At 45.0% G+C, this 17,753-nt stretch overlaps 1 protein-coding gene across 1 annotated transcript in view; it reads left to right on the plus strand.

The window, feature by feature from the left end:
- The first annotated feature begins 16,602 nt into the window (after positions 1 to 16,602).
- The window catches only part of TMEM178A (transmembrane protein 178A), a 49,127-nt gene continuing 47,976 nt past the window's right edge, over positions 16,603 to 17,753 (plus strand). Inside the window, exon 1 of the mRNA XM_059405518.1 lies at positions 16,603 to 17,120. Coding sequence (XP_059261501.1) covers positions 16,721 to 17,120 — 400 coding nt within the window. The 5' untranslated portion in view covers positions 16,603 to 16,720. The remainder of the gene's footprint in view (positions 17,121 to 17,753) is intronic.

Raw genomic sequence — 17,753 nt, forward strand, 5'->3', positions numbered from 1 at the left:
GAGAAGGTGGAACTATAAGTCCAAGCCATTTATTGATCTAGCCCTTTTATTCCATCACTTTAATGATACTATTAATAACATACATTATTCATTTCCTAGTTTACAGTTTACAAAGCACTTTTCACATCTTGAATAATGCAATGAAGCTGGGAAGAGATACTATTATCCATATTTGCAGAAAGAGTAGTTGAGGTTTAGGAAAGTTAGTTGATGGGCTCTAAATCACACAACAAGTTCAAGTACAATTGTAGTAGAAGTCAGATAATGATTCTATCCCCAGTTAGCCATTAATTTTAGATAAATCACTATTTTTCTAGGTATCAGTCTTCTCAACTATAAAATCAAGTTGGGGAAGTTTTCTAAGAGTATACAATAATTTAAATGAAACCAAGTAAATACTTCTACCCTCCACCCTCAATTAGTTTTGGACGACTCCATGGATACGTTCAAAGATAATTGTGTTATAAAGACATGGCAGACATACCCTCCATTAGCATACTTCGGTGTGAGTAAAAATCTAGATATTCATAAAGAGATTTAAAGGACGAATTATTATAGCTTCGTTGGAAGGAACCCAACGTCATATGGTCCTATTATCTCTGCTGTGGCCCTCCTTGCCAGGTGTCACAGATAGGAAATCCTGATGCACCTGCACAGCGAGCATCTCTACTGATTCAGGTGGTCCTGGCCCACCAGAGATGAATTATTCTCTCCTGATCTTGGGAATTACAGCTTACATAAGGGTTCCACCTAAATAAGAGTAGAGAGGTTTTTGTTTTTGTTTTTGTTTTTTTAAAGATTTATTTATTTTAGAGAGAGAGAGAGAGCGAGAGAACTAGCATGTTGGGGTCGGGGGAGAACAGAGGGAGAGAAGCAGACTCCCCACCGAGCCTGGAGCCCCACACAGGGCTCAGAGGTCTGAGATGGATCTCAAGACCCTGAGATCCTGACCTGAGCCGAAATCCAGAGTCAGGCGCTCTCTGCACTTTGCTGCCCAGGCGCCCCTAGAGAGATAGTTTTATACAGATCTAGTTTGTATACTGTAGATCTAAATAAATATTTGCTAAATAACTGAATTTGCAATGTGAATATTTGGCAAATTTAGGTCGGAGTAAAATAATTGACTTTTCTTATGACTGAACTATCACCTTAGTCTTATTAGTCCTCTCAAACACTCAAATCCTCATGTTTTACTAATCAACACAGTTTTCATGAGCCTATACCCAGACGGCTGTGTCCTTTTGCTTGCCTGTTTGTTTTTTTCATAGGGTTGTATTTTGAGATGCAGATTTTGTTTTTATTTGAGCATGGGGAGGCCAATAGATGAAGAGATGACTGCCACTGAGAAAGTAGTTTGTTTCTGAAGGTTCCCAGGAGCCGGAGCTAAGCCATGCCATGCCATGGCAGGGGTGGAGGGGGGCACAGGGAAGCACTAAGGTCAGCCAGGAGGCAGAGGGCACGAGGGGAATACACAGTTTTTATTATGGTCTCTACAGGAAGAAACAGGTGAGGCAGGGTAAAGAGGTTTAGGATTGGCTAGTTGGAATAATTCCGGTGAGTTCTGGGGTAGAGGGTGTGTCTCTACTTGCTGGGTACCTTGCTCTGGGGTGATTAGGGCAGGATACAGTGGCTCAGCATGTGGAACCCCAGGAAAGGAGGTGGTTTAGGTGTGGCTCTGGATTGGCTGGTCTGCCTATGAAAGCCAGGTGAGGTTTTTACCCTCCAAGAACTGGTTAGCCCTGAGAGGGTTCATTTCTTCAGGGTCAACAAAGCCCCAGAGGTCAAAGCATCAGAATAAAAAGACATAAATTACATTAACCTCAAAAAGAAGCGAAGAGGGACACCTGGGTGGCTCAGTGGGTTGAGCTGCTGCCTTCGGCTCGGGTCATGGTCTCGGGGTCCTGGGATTGAGTCCCTCATCGTGATCCTTGCTCTGCGGGGAGCCTGCCTTTCTCTCTGTCGCTGCCTGCCTCTCTGTCTGCTTGTGTGCTTTCTCTCTCTCTTTCTAAAAAAAAAGAAGCAAAGAATTGGCAAAGAGGAGTGCTCATAACATTGGATCTATAACCTATTACTTCATATAATGTGTACTAACATATGACTATTCTACTGCCGATCCCTGATTTGGCATTAATAAGCATGGGGAAGGCTTATTTATTTATTTATTTATTTGGGAAGGCTTACTCATATGTTTTTTTCTCCCAAGACCACTAGATTACTTTGTCATGTGAGCTAGCTTGTTTTTTCAGTTTTCCTGCAATTAAGGTATACAATTATTAGGTGGCGGTGGGTTCTTAGTGGTGGGAGCTTCTGGTCCTTCTCCCCAGCCCATTATACATACACATGTATATTAACTCACTTGTCAAGTTGAGAGGAGCTATATATTTATAAATGTGTGTGGGTGTATGCAAGTTGATATAGATACGCACACCTCTTACTATCTACCTTTTAACAAGGTACCGGAAGCTAAAATATAAACCTTACTATTAATTACCACGGAATGTCAACAAAAATGCATCTGAAAGTTGCAAAAGATTTATCACATTATTGCCCCTCTACCCACGAACGCCTGCCCCTCCCTTCTCTAGTTAGAGAGAAAAGATTCCTGAAAAATGTACAAATAAGCACACATCATCCATTTTATTAGGAATGACTTAGGTAAGGACATTATCAGGATCAATGGATTTGTTTGCTGTAACCTGTGGTACCCTGAAGCAAGCCTACATCGAAAATGAGCCCACCTACATTATTGAACATTGGTTTTGTTTTTACAATGAATGGTTAGTGCCACTGACTCTATTCTCTGTGATTTACCCACCTGGGTGGACATACCCTCTGGAACCCTGATGAGGCAGGGTAAGTCACAGAGTACAAGGGGGTCAAAGCGCTTCTTGGCCTATGTATGGAGGCTTTTCTTCCATGTAGGACCGGAAAGACAATGTTTATATACAAATACTTTTTTTTGTTTTTTAAATACCTATGCCCATTTGCTGGTTCTGCCAGAGAGGAAACAGGTCTCTGGGCCAGGAGCGCTCTCTGCTGGAAGGGTCCAAGTCAATCCTATAGACTAGTAACACATTTCTTTTCTTTCATGATCTCATTTATGGCTTCGACACACCCTTCCTCCAACCCCCTACTCAGATCTCCTCCCCAGATGGTGCCAATTAGACACACGTAGCCCAACTGTATTCTTGACACCTTTCAACTTTTATAGTGTTAAGAATATTAACATTCTTTGGTTTCTCCTTCCTATTCTCCTTATGGTCATGATGGCTTTTTTTTTTTTTTTTTTTAAAGGTTTGATTCTTTTTTTCTTGAAGTATAGTAGGCATACAGAATTTTATTTCAGGTGTACAACATAGCGATTCGACAGTTGCAAATATTAGGAAATGCTCACTACAATCAGTGTTCTTAATGGCTGTCACCCTACAAAACTCTTTCCTATTTCGTTTTTTTGTTTTGGGCTGTTTGTCCGTAAAATATTCATGATCTGTCCACATTCCCTTGGATTTATTAACTTAGCTCCTTTTATTTCTACTGGTTACCCTTGATGTCTTTCCTTCCTGCTGTATAGTAAATTCCTCCTCGGAATCAATACTACTCACCCAGTATATACCTGCCTTAAGAGTAACTCTCAAGAAACTTGGGTCCTTTTTCGGAGTTAATATTTAGAGTCCAAGTGCAACTGCTAGGGCCTTGATAACTTGGGTTTATGTAATTGGGGCAATAGTTGCATATGCTTCATTCTGTTAAACACCCGGTGGATATCCATTATGACTGAGGTCAACAGAAAGCTGAAAGGAGGGGCACCTGGGTGGCGCATTTGGTTAAGCAACTGCCTTCAGCTCAGGTCATGATCCTGGAGTCCCAGGATCAAGTCCCACATCGGGCTCCCTGCCCATTGGGGAGCCAACTTCTCCCTCTGCCCTTCGCCCCTTTCATGCTCTCTCTCTCTCTCTCAAATAAAAAAAAACTTTAAAAAAAAAAAAAAAAAAAAAAAAAAAGCTGAAAGGATCTTCCCGGCTGTTTGAGACCAGAAACAGCTCGTGGGTCTGCACATGTCTGAAGAACCCACTGGATATGATGGTAACAGACAATCTTTTGCACTCAGGTTTCTCTGTTCCTTTCTGGAGCATTTGCTACCTTTACTGTCAAGCCTCTCCTATTTCTGGATGGCAGCTAGACAAGCACTTTGGGTCGGGGAAGGAGTGCTCTGCCCAAGTACATGCCTGAAGAAAATGGCTGCCTGGAGCTCAGGGGGATTGGCTCAGACATTCCATCTCCGGCTGTCAGGAATTTTAACTACCTTCTCTTTGGAATTCAGTAGACCCTTGGAGGATGACCAAAGAGGGAACAGGGTAAAGGAAGAGGGGAAGTAGTGGTGAGTTATAGGCTACCTGTCTGAAAACAGTATTAGTTTTCAGTTGCTGCTATAACAAGTTACCACCATCTTAAGGACTTAAAACAAGACAATTTATTTTCTCTACAGTTCTGTAGGTCAGACATTCAGAATTAGTCTTGCCAGGCTAAAGCTGAGGCACTGGCAGGGCAGAGTTCCTTTCTAAAAGCTCTAGGGGAGAATCTGTTCCTTGCCTTTTTCAGCTTCCAGAGACTTCCTGCATTCTTTGGCTTGTGGCCGACTTCCTCTGTGTTCAAAGCCAGGAATGATATGTTTCTCTAACCCTGCTCTCATTGTATACCTCTCTCTCTCTCTCTGGTTTTAAGAATGCAGGTGATTAGATTGCTCTCCCTTGGAAAATCCAGGATAATCTCCCTGTTTCAAGATCCTTAATCACATCTGCAAAGTCCCTTTTGGCATGTAAGGGAACACATTCCTAGGTTCAAAAACAGGGAGAGGAATTATTCTGTCCTACCACAACCACAAAGTTGTGGTAGAAAAAGGAAACTTCTACTTTTGGACCTACATTCTTTTGTCTCCCTCAGGTCTAATGAGATATTCATAGATTTTTTTTTTATTTCCATATTTGACATCAAACCAGTCTGAGACAAATGAAATTTTATTAAAATGCAAGCAATAATAATATTAGTGATATCATACTTTTTCTTTATTCAAATTATCGCTTTAATTTCCATCTTAGAAGTAACTTTGGTCTCTCCTTCTCCATGTCTTTTCTTCATACAAATGTGACCTTTCTCTGTCTTCAAAGACTTTAATCTTTCTGGCCTCTAGTTATAGAATGATTCTTCTCCCTCCTTTGATTGCCAAAGTTCTACAAAAATTATTCAACTTGTGTTACCTTTCTTCCCTGTCAACTTTTTCAACTTCTGTTCATCCCTCAGACCTGGAAATTTTATTCCTTCCTTCACCTCTCTATTGACACTGACCCACTGAAGGCTCCAGGGATCATGTCACTGAGACCCCTTCTCTCTCTCTACTGACTGCTGGATGTGCCTGCAATTCTCTAACCACTGGCCAGGACTTTTTGAAACTCCCTGCCCTTGGTTTGTGTGGCTCTCCTGACTCATTCACAACAGGCTGCGAGACCCTGGTTCCTTGTGCTCCGCCTCTCACTGGCCTCCAGACACAGCCCCTGCTTTCCTTTTCTACATGTACCGTCTCCCCCGCCGCCAGATTTCTCAGCATAGTCACCTCTACGTGAATACCTGAGAAATCTACTTGTCTAGTTAGCCAGTGGACAGTTCCATACAGATGTCCTTCTGTCTTCTCAAACCCAAATGGCCAGAGCTTAAGCCTTCAAATCCATTCTCCCTCCTGATTTATCTACCTACTTACTAATTTAAATGTTGTTTATTTGTTTTACCAACAGATCCATCGTTGTCCTAATCATCTTGGCTTGAATCTCCAGGATTTGTGTCTCTTTGGTTGACCTATTTACCATTTCATTCATAGTATTTCTGGCATCTCATCCTTTGTGTCCAATGCCACCATCCTGACTCTCACCACCATTGACTTCACTGCCGGTGCTAGAGTTAATTCCTAATCTCCCTTCCTCCATCAATCATTCTTCTTTTCTTCATTGCCTAAGATCTTAATGTTGTTTAAAGCCTCTACAGTCTGAATCTAATCAATATTTCCAAATTTATCCTAAACTTTTCATCACAATCTTTCCATTTTAGCAGGACCAGGATGCTCACTGTCCCAGAAACATAACCTTGTTTGTTACTATATCTGGGTGCACGTGGTTTTCCATCCCTGAAAATATTCTCTTCCTCTCTACCAATTTACTCCCATAGATCTTTCAAAGCTCAAGTCCCAATTTCCTCATCAGTACTTCTTTGGCCATCTCTATTTATAAGATTTCTCCTTCCTCTGAACACATTAACATTTTCTGAGCATAATATAGATCAGCAGAGAACTTCCATAAGGTCCAATCATCCACCCACCCATCTTCCTGCAACTGTCATCATGTCCTCAATTCCTTTCACTGTTACTAGGGATGAACTCTTCATTCACCTACCTAAGACAGCCTCTCCACTCACCTAATCTTGGCCATTCACTGACTTTGCTCCAGCAGTTCTGTTCTTCTTCTTCTTCTTCTTCTTCTTCTTCTTTTGTATCAATTTCTCCATCTCTCTTGGATCAATCCCATCAGCAGGCAAATAGGCTGTTATCTTCTCATCTTCGATAAAACAAACCCTCTCTCAATCTCACTTCTAAACTCTCCCAGTATCCATTTTTTTCTCCTTCACTTCATGGCAAAATTCCTTGGAAAAGTGATCTATATCCACTGCCCCAACCTCTCTCTTCCCATTCTCTCTGGAATGCATTCCAGTGAAGTTTACGTACCCAACAATCTGCTGAAAATACTATTATTAAGGTCACCAAAGGCCTCCATTTTGCTAAATCCAATGCTCAATTCTCTTTTTCTCATCTTGCTTAACCAGTCAGAAGCTTTGAGAATTTGGTGACTGTCCCCTATTTGAAACTTTCTTCACTTGGCTTCCAGGATGCCACACTCTCCTATCTCTCTGGTTACTCCCGTCAGTCCCTTTTGCTGGCTCCGACTCATCTCCTAGACCCCCACTTGTAGCAGTTTTCCCTGTCTCAATCCTCAGCCCTTTTCTCTTTTCTATCCACATTCCCTCCTTGGGTGACACCATCCAATCTCATGGTTTAACATGCCGTCAGTATGTAGATCTTGTTGGCTCCCAAATTTCTATCTTTAGGGATACCTGGGTGGCATAATTGGTTAAACGTCTGACCTCTTGATTTAGGCTCAGGTCATGATCTCAGGGTCCTGAGATTGAGCTGCAAGTCAGCTCTGTGCTTAGCATGGAATCTGCTTGAGAATCTCTCTCTCCCTCTGCCCCTCCTCCACCTCTAAAATAAATAAATAAATAAACAAACAAACAAATAAATAAATAAATAAAATCTTAAAAAAAAAAAGTAGTAGTAGGCAAGAAGATCTGCGGAATTGTGGAAATGGCCATTCTCCTAAGCATGAGTCATCCAAATTTAAGCACCCAAACCCACACTGACCCAGGCTTGGGAATTACTGTTCTAACCTGCTCTGACCCGTGCCTACTTCTTGGTATGTTGCTCATTTTGTGCAGCTTTCACTGTATAGATTTATAGAATAGTAGTACCTAGGTAACATTTCTTGATTGTGTACTATTTGCTATCGTTGCCTCTTTCTCCACTGCTTCTTGATAGCAATTTCTGTAGCTCCTCTTCTCCAAGCTTCCTTTGAATTGCCAGGAACCTCAGACAGCCTTTGGTCTGATCCTGGCTCTATACTAGGTTGATCTCCCCCTTTCCGAATTCCATACCTAGTTTGCTGTCATTGCTACCAAATATAACACTTAAAAGGGTGCTGTACAAATTCAGTCAACAATTCTGCCGTGAGAGCCATTTTAAGTTCCGTTTTATTGACACAAAGAACCTGAGCTTCTTGGCTAAAGTGGCTGATATGAAATGGAAAAAGGTAGAGTGCTGAGTGAGAGTGGGAAAAGGAAGTAATGAAAACTCTTGCCACAAAATTTAGGACCAAAAAAAAAAAATCAGACAGTAAAGGAACTTGAGAAATGAAAGAATTTCTCTCAATATCCAGAAAGCAACTGCTTGAAATTGGGATTAAGCTTCAATGTTTTAAAAAACTTCAGAGATTTTTTTTTTTTTTTTTAGCTAAATATTGGAACGCTTAGGAGAGAATCCCTTTCTGGTGTGTTTTTGTCTTAGCAGGATTCATAAGGGCACATGGTAACCTGGCAGGAAAACACTAAGACACATCTCCCCGACTGCCACCCGCCTCCCTGACTTGCCACTCACACAGTCCAAGGCTCTTGATCACATACAGATTGTAGACACCAGATAAATTAGGCAGATGGAACTCATACATCAAAGCTACCTACTTGGAATCCTTTTTGGCCATTGGTGCGTTTCCTCTCTCTCTTTTTTAATCAGCCTCATAAATCTGACCCTGACAAGGTCCTACCTCTCCAGACCAGCAGTCGGAGGTGAGATGGTAATTTGTCCTTAAGGTTTCATTTGCTTCTCCACTCAAGTGACCCTCAGCTCCACATGGCACCCATTCATTACAGGGGCTCAGGTGCAGCTGTGGGGAGGTGTGAGCCAAGTCCTGCCGACCTGGTTACTCCTTCCAAAAGCATGGGATGCTTCTCCAAGCACCATGCACATCAGATGATTCCACTCCACTGTGTTGGATGAAATCCTTGGCATGCTGACAACCCTAAAGAATATAGCATATTGTTACGTGTTCTCCAGAGGATCTCCTTCCTGACAGCTAGTCGTGTTCTGGCTAACAATTACTTGGACCCAAATAACTATTTCAAGAAGGTTATCCAAATCAAGATTGAAGGTAAGAAAGGAGTTGTCCAGGATGGTGAGCTCTCTGAGATGGTGGCAGCTGCCTGCAGACCCGTGTGGAATTCACCTTTTACAGGCACATCTGACTCAGTCCTCATCTCCCGGTCTTGGTAGTCTGAATCTGGAATGCTGATGTAGCTCGTGTGAGCCAAAGCTTGGATTTCTCATCATAGGTAGAGAACTTCTTCCGACTTCTAGCAGCTGCCTCTTGGCTATGTCTCGAGTCCTTCTCAAGTCTTTGCTCTTTTCTCCCGGGCCTTATAAGGAGTCTGTCTCTTTTACTTCTCTCCTCTAGATGCTATCCCCTGCTGGCTTAGGGTCCTCTCGCCCTCTCTGGGTTTCCTCGGCCCCCCTGCTGAGGGAGGGGAAGGTCCAGGCACGCCCTGCGTTCTCCTAACATGATTCTCGTACCCATACAATGCAGCAGGTATGGGCAGTCATTTCTAGAGAGGCATTTCTATCCAGCCCATTTAAAGACCTTGAGAAATGGAGATACCTTATTGTACTCCTGCAGCTTATTTTGGCTATTCACAAAATAGCATTAAACCTCCTTTATGGGCTCATAACAGAAGAGCCTATTGAAAGAGCATAATGGTTTCTCATACTTTTGAGTGCCCATCATTCTACCAGCACTATAGGCGATTTATGTTTTTCAGGGCCTTATGGTAGGTCTCTGGGCTTTTCATTAGGCACAGTCCTTGGGAGAGTGATGGTCTGTACTGTAACTGGGATTATGGTTTGCAAATGGGAGCAGTAACCAAATATTATTGTTGGGGATGATAAATGACAAGAGTTGCCGTTCATCTCTGCAGCATTTCCTATAGTGTAAATATTTACGCTACGTCGCTAAATATTTTGTATTCACTGTGGATTTGATTCCTATAGCAACCCTAAGAAGAATAATTACTCCTTGGATCCCCATTGCACAGATGAGGAAACAGAGGTTTGGAGAGGTGAGGTAAATCCCTCTTTCCCACAAAGAAACAAAAGACAAAACAAACAGACAAACAAAACCTCAACATGCTAGAGTTTGAGCCCAAGTCTATCTGACTCCACATCCCAGTCTCTCTATGTGTCACCGTCACTGGACTGCCCTGCCTTGGCTCGGGGGGGACATGCATGGTCTTGATGCTTAAGTGCCTACAAGGAGGCCTTGACCTGAATCTCTCTGTTCCTCGAGCTACACTTCCCCCTAAGCTGTCGTATCCAGTCCTGAGAATTTAAATATCAACATACATATAACACTTATATGCTGACATCTCTAAAATCTAAATCTTCATTCCAGACTCCTTCCCTTCCTCTCAGGCTCATAGAGCCAGCTGAGATTTCTAAATGGCATCTCACACCTAACAAGTCCAAAACAGAATTTTTACTTCTCCCCAAGTACGCCTGACATTCCATACATGTATACCACGGTTCAAACTGACCAGAAATGAAGGCATGGTTCTTGATTTCTCCCCTCCCTCCTCTGGGCTAATAGTAATGCTGTGACATTGACCTCCACCCATTCTCTGTTAATGTTGCTGTCTCTTTAGTCTAAGCTACTAACAATATGCCGTGTCTAGACTGTTGTAATAAGACTCTTGACTTTTTTCCCTGTTTTTGCGTCTGCCACACCCAGAGCCAATTCATTTTTCACATAGTCTTCTGGCATTTAAAATGTGAATTAACTCATGCTCCTCCCCGCTTAGAACTCTTCCAAGGTTTTCTTTTGTCTAAAGTCCAGACTCCATAGCATGGCCTTCAAGACCACATACTATCTGGCCTCTGACTAACCCTGCAAATGAGCCTTATACCACTCGTGGCCTCACTCCCTACTCTCTAGTTGCAGTGGTCTCTTTTCAGTTCCTCAGTAGTACAAAGCTCTTCCATGCCTCAGGACCTTTGCACTGGCTGTTCCCTCTACCTGGAATGTTCTCTCCCTGGCTAAAAGGTGCTCATTAATGTTAACCGACAAATGAGAACAATAGATTGTCTCTCCTACAAGAATAATAGAAGCAATATTAAAAAAATCACATCATTAATAATATAGTCAGACATTTGTATTTATGACATATAAATGATATGAGCTTAATATAATTAGGCCATGGGTTTTCTGAAGCACGTTGATATGTTTACATGAATGGAGTAGGGACAAGAAGGGAGTGGGGGTTGGGAGGAAACATATTTAACATGTGGTCATCATGAATCCTGTGGAGTAGGTATTGATATACCTGTTTTTCCAAACTTAGGTGATTTGGGGAGGTTAGGTAACTGGCTAAGAGCGAGCAGGTAGGAAGTAGCCGTCTGGAATTTACAGGTGGTCTGACTCCAGCACCTCTGTGTGGTTCCCAGGTCCTGGTGTCTTAGAGCAGACCCAGCTGAAAGAGGACATTCAAGGGTAAGGAAAAGGGGAGACACTGAAAACACTAGCTCTTTTGCTCATGTGGACAGCGGCTCAGGCTGCTATGAACTGGAGAGACTGAGTATCTTAGCTGTATCCAAGTCTCTGCTGGTTGTCAAACATGGCCTAAATGAGCTGCATTAGACCTCAACTTCAAAACCCAGTATCCACACACACAGATAAGGCGGGGAATACAGCTACGTATGGCAATTAATAAGCCACCATCTGCTAAAACATCCCACTCCGAGTGGGATTTAACATGGTTATGGGTTTCTTTGAATGTGTGTGTGTGCGCGCGTGTTTTTCCCACCATATGTGTTTAAAGGCTCCAAAAAGGAAACAGCTTAATCCAGAAATGTGAAAAAGAATGGTGACATTCTGCGGTGTGTCACTGAAATGAGAAACTTATCAGGCACCATCTATTTTGGGGGTTTTGTGGTATTTTATGGTTCCAGGCTTCGAGTTAGTGACAAAATGGCACTGCCAAGATGACTTAACCACATACGTGGGGTGGAGAGGAGTACTGTGGTAGGCACTGCTTCTAAAATTTACTTTTGGCTTTGCCCTGGACTGAGTTGACACACATACAGAAAATCTCCCTTCTCCTCCAAGGCGCAACTGAGAAAGCATCTATTCTACTTGGCTTACCTATATTCTTCCCAATGGAAATGAATCCCTCATTACTAGATTTTCCTGTGTGAACCTCTGTGATGGCTCTCATCCCAGGCAGCCCTTCCTTGTAGCCTCTTGGTCTATCTCTCTTCTCCACTGACCTAGTGTTCCTTGAGACTGTGGTGTTTTTCATCTCTGTATAAACCAGTGGGACCTAGTGCAATAACTCACTTGGGAGGTACTATATATATCTTTTGAATGAAAATGAAATTGTTTCATGGAAACAATGTAGGGTGGTGACTTCAACCTCAGTTATTGGTAGAAATGACATATTGTTGATTAACAACATAATTGACACCATCCTTATGTTAAAGGCTAAAAAAGTGTGTGATATTATATATATATATATATATATATATATATATATATATATATATATATATAAATAAAAGGGAACTATCCATTATATATATATATATATATATTCCCATTTGTTATGAAAGCCAGAGTGTGGTTTTGGTGAAATGGCATTGTCTAAATCCTGTGGAATCTAAATGTTTGAAATGAGGGAAGATATTGCTTTTGGTCTCAGCATTGGAGCCAAAAAGAATATTCATGGTTAGCATGGGTTGCTTAGTATAGATATGTCAATAAATCATTGCCATTGTTCTGTGATGATTGGAGATCTGTGTGTGTGCATACACACGCACACACATGTGCACACACACACTGACTTTTTTTAAAAAAGATTTTATTTATTTATTTGAGAGAGAGAGCGTGAGAGAGGAGAAGGTCAGAGGGAGAAGCAGAATCCCCATGGAGCTGGAGCCTGATGCGGGCCTCGATCCTAGGACTCTGGGATCACGACCTGAACCAAAGGCAGTGGCTTAACCAACTGAGTCGCCCAGGTGCCCACACACAGACATTTTATAAGGAAATATTTATTTAAGAACTTCCTGACTGTCAAGAGAAATACAATGAATGTCACAAAGCACCTAGATATTATAAGTGTGTTTGCAGAAGGCAAAAATATTTTGTTTTCTAAATATTTAAACATGGCCAACATGTCTGTTGGGATGTTTAAATGTTACGGGAATAAAGAAGGACTCCAGAGTTATATAGTGGGTGATTCTCTCCAACTTAGAAAGGAGAGTTGGAAGCTGAAGGATGATATAATCAAAGTAATATTTGAGAAAAAGGCATTTGGCGACAGTAGCCAGGATAACGGCAGGCAGGGCTGCTCCCGGAACCGTGGAGGCCAAGGAGGAGGCTGTAATGATAGTCGCTTGTAAGGTGATGGAGACATCGTGATGGCAAGTGAGAGAATGCAGAGGAAGGATTGGCTCTGAAAGACATTTCAAAGGAAAAATCCCTATGATTTTTGTGAAGGTGACAGATAATTCTAAAATACCGAGTTGGAGTAACTTGAATGACTTGTCAACACCAAGGAAGGAGAAGCAGGGAGAAGCAGCCGGACACAGGGAGATAGAAGGGTTTGATTTTGGACACGTGGAATTCAGTAAGGCAGTGAGACACGGCAGTGACAACTCCCTGGCTCTACCCTGTCATTTTTGGACACTGTGGTTCTCTGGGGGACGTGTGGGGGAGATCAGACCTGGGGACAGCAAAGCAGAAATTGAAGACAGGCAAAGAACCAACGCGGTCACAGCACAGCCGAGACTTGCCGCACAGCCCTGGCGGGGTATCTGGTCTCCTATCATTCTGAGTCTCTGCCTGGCTAAATGCCCTCATCCGCTGACTGTATTCTGGCTTCTGCTTCTGCTTCCAGTTACCTACAAGCATTTAGCTTGTCATCAGGCATTAGAACCTGTCAGCTTTACCATTTGAAAATGTAGAAAAAAGTTCTTATTTTACGGTGGCCCCAAATAGGAAAGCCTCCAAGCTTGTGAAGTAGATCTACAAATCAAAGCAGTCTATTCTGACTGTAATGCCAATATCTCTGATCTAATCCTCTTGGTGAAATTTACCTCATTCTTTGGCGCTAACTCGGAAACCTCTAAGTTGCCTGTCTGCCTCCCCGGGCAGGAAGTCCTTGTTCCAGCAACACTTCATTCTTGTTTCTGCTCCAGCACATGGAGCAATTGATGTGACTGTCTCTGGCCACTAGACTGGGAGCCTCTTGAAGATGGGAACTATCCATTCATCTTCCTATCCCCACTCCTGTAACAGAGTGGGGGTTAGTGGGTGACACTTGGTAGTGGGAAATATCCAAAAGAGAAGTTTTAAGGACACGGATGGTGCACTGTGCAGTTAGTTGCTTTAGCAAAGCCTGTGTGTGTATCATGTGTCCCATCCCCGCTGAGGCTGTTGATACTGCACCAGCAGAGGCAGCGGTCTCATTACAGGCTGCTGGCCCATATTTGTAATGCATGACATTTTTTTTATGAAATACTATCAAGGGTAATCCATCATACAATAACCTTTGGATTGTATGCTGAGGCCGGTCTTAACCAGAGCCATGAATGAGCTTCGAAAATAATGCTATTCTCTAAGAAGGGTATGATCCAAGAGTTGTGGCTAGGTAAACAAAGCAGAATTATGCTCTTTAAAGTTGAACAAAAGTGCCTGAAAAAGAGGTTTCCCTCCGTCCACTTCTGTTGGGGACAGGGTTATTGTGTGAAGATAATCGAGCGGCTCTGAAATGTGGCAGGCTGTTTATGTCTTGTAGGGCACTGGTGTATGAAAATGGGGGTGCGGGCTTGCCAAAGGTTCGATCGCCCTTGAGGCTTGCAAGGTCTGTAATCACCTCCTCTCAAGAGGTGGGGTTTTTTTTTGTTTGTTTGTTTGTTTTGTTTTTAAATAGCAGGACACATGACCACTTGAGTGAATTTCAGATGTCAACTGTAGGTTTACAGTTAAAGGTATTTCTCTCTGCGTATCCGTAAAGATCTAGGGTTTTACACACATTATAGCGTATAAATAAAAGAAGGCTTCTAAGTCTCGTCATTTTGGTGTAAATCCAGATAAGACTCCTTTGATGAGCTTAGCGTTTCCTGTTAAGGAAAAGCTTATAGGTGAGAGAAACACTAAAATTATAATTCTTTGTCTTCCTTAATTAGACCAGAGCTCCCCATAGATCTTGCTGAAGCTGTGAGAAAACCCAAGCAATAATTCACACTGTCAGGTCAGCAGATACGGGCACAGGGGTCCGATGCGACGGAAGGATTTGCTTAGGTGACCTATCTGTGAACTAAACAGCTCAGAAGAGGACTACAACCTTCAGCAGAAATACATGCTCTGAAGACGCCGAGCACAAACAGCAATGAAAATAAATCCCAGCAAGATTCTCATTCCACCTTTACAGATGTCATTCCAGAGGAAGTATATAAATCCCATTAATACCAATTGATGTGGGGCACTAATTAATAAGTCCCATTAAATCATGGAGTAATGACATTTAGCATCTAATGAATGCCTCATAATCTCTTGATCGTTATTAATATTTTATAGCATAAGAACACAAGGATTGGCATCCCGGGCTCCTGCAGCATGGTTCTCTGTCCCTGACATGGCCCCAAGGGCATTAAGTGGCACAAGGGTTTTGCACCTCTGTTGTAAGACTACACAGCATAAGCGGTTACTGAATCTTCCAGTAACCCTGGGTTCTAAACATTTCCTCATTTTAGTGAATGTGAATCTGTCAGTCTCCTAATTAACATCTATGGACTGCACAGCGCCCTGAAAGAACAGAAGGGAGCTGAGATGGGGACTTTGTGGTCCCATTCCATGCCAGAAACTTGCACGGGAGAAAATCATTACTTTGATTTATTACCGGGGGCTTTCTTTATTCAAATGCAATAATCACCTCACAGAGCAGGTGCCATTGCAAGGGTTTATTGATCCTATGCTCTTCTAGAAATTCCAGGAGGCCATCACTCTGCCGGGAGATGGAGGTGGTCAAACAAAAAAGAACTCAGTCTCAGAGCAGGCTGAAGGGAAGTGGGAGAAAATCCCCGGCCATCGCTCTAACGCTTCAGTGACACTCGGTGCCTCCCCCCCCCCCCTTCCCTCCAGAAGAGAGGCTGGAGGAAAGAGAACGCTTAGAGGTGGCAGTGGGCAAGGGAGAGGCAGAGAGCACCGCCAGAGAGCTGCCAAGGGGTCTAAGAGGCTGCATCCTTCAGGCGTCAAGAGAAAGGGTCTTCGACTCCAGACCACGATTCCAAAGAGTTAAATTTTACCACGCAGCCCGATCTGGATGGGATTTGCTTCTGGGTACAAAACGGGACACTGATCAAAATCAACTTGGACAAGTGACAAGCCCGAGTCTGATGTCGGTGGATGTCTTTTAAGGTCGTTGGAGGGGAGAGGACGCGAGGCAGTGTGCTCAGGGGTAGGTGGAGAGAAGCTTCGAGTCCAGGGCAGGGCTATAAAGGGACGCGGAGTCCGCAAACAGCGAGACAAAACGAGTGGGGAAAAGAGAGAGGAAGAGTTGAAGAAAAGTAGGGGGAAGTGGGGACAGGGTTAGGGGAGAGAGGAGGGCAGGAGGGAAAAGTGAGGGCGGCAGGGAGGGTTTAAAAGGGAAAGGGGATCGCTGGAGAGAAGGGCGGACGGCAGACTCGGGAGGTGGGGGGGCGGCGAGGGGACCGAGCGGGTGGGGGGCGCCGAGCGGCGGGCGAGGGGCTGGGGAGGAGGCGGAGGGCTAGAAAGTGCGAGAGGCGCGGGGCGGGGGGCGGCGGGGAGCCGGGGGGCCCGGGGGGCCGGGAGGGCAGTCGGAGCCGTGCCGGGGAGGGGGACCGGGAGCGAGCTGGGCCGGGAGCCGAGGGCGGGGAGGCCGCGGGAGGGAGGTGGGGGGCAGGTGGGGGAACGCGGGAGGGAGCGCGGAGGAGAGCCGAGGCCAAGTGCATTGTGTCTGGCGGCGGCGCGCGAGCCCACCGGCGGCTGCGGCGGGGCGGGAAGCCATGGAGCCGCGGGCGCTCGTCACGGCGCTCAGCCTCGGCCTCAGCCTCTGCTCCCTGGGGCTGCTCGTCACGGCCATCTTCACCGACCACTGGTACGAGACCGACCCCCGGCGCCACAAGGAGAGCTGCGAGCGCAGCCGCGCGGGCGCCGACCCCCCGGACCAGAAGAACCGCCTGATGCCGCTGTCGCACCTGCCGCTGCGGGACTCGCCCCCGCTGGGGCGCCGGCTGCTCCCGGGGGGCCCGGGGCGCGCCGACCCCGAGTCCTGGCGCTCGCTGCTGGGGCTCGGCGGGCTGGACGCCGAGTGCGGCCGGCCGCTCTTCGCCACCTACTCGGGCCTCTGGAGGAAGTGCTACTTCCTGGGCATCGACCGGGACATCGACACCCTCATCCTGAAAGGTGAGCGGCGGGTGCGCCCTGCGCCCCTGGGCGCCCGCTCGGAGAGCGCAGCCCCCGGCTCCCCAGGGGCGCGCCGGTTCCCGCGGCCGCGTCCCCGCGCTCCGCTCCCCGGCTCATTCTTTCATCCTTCCCGGCCGTCTCCTTTCTTCATTTCTCTCCCTTTCTTGACGACCCCCTTCCTCCCTTCTTCCCTCTCTCGCTCTTCTTTCTTTCCAAGACTCTCTTCTTTCCTTCTCATCCTGCTCTCCCTCTCCTCCCCTTTCCCTCAAGTCTGTGCCTTAGGCGCCCCCCCCCCTTTATCTGCTTCTTTCCTTCCTTTGCCTCCGTTTCCCTCTGCCCTCGTCGTTCCCTGTCTTTGTACACCTGCCTGACTTGGAATGCAGGTGTAGATTTTCTTGACGCTGCTCCCCTACGGAGGTAACAATTAAAAAAGACCAGACCCTTCCCAGCCGGGCATCTCTCAAGTTGTGCTTTCCTTTGAGAAATACCTTTGGAAGAAAAGTGGTGCAAGCCTCCGAAGAGGCGGCAAGGGGCTTCTTCTTATACTGTGCTCATGTTGGCGTTAGATGGAACTGCTGTGGCCATCCCAGCCTGGCAGGCTAAAGGGAAGCTAAGAAGGCCCAAGACCTTCTT

The sequence above is a fragment of the Mustela nigripes genome, chromosome 7, assembly GCF_022355385.1.
Source record: "Mustela nigripes isolate SB6536 chromosome 7, MUSNIG.SB6536, whole genome shotgun sequence".
Lineage (NCBI taxonomy): Eukaryota > Metazoa > Chordata > Mammalia > Carnivora > Mustelidae > Mustela > Mustela nigripes.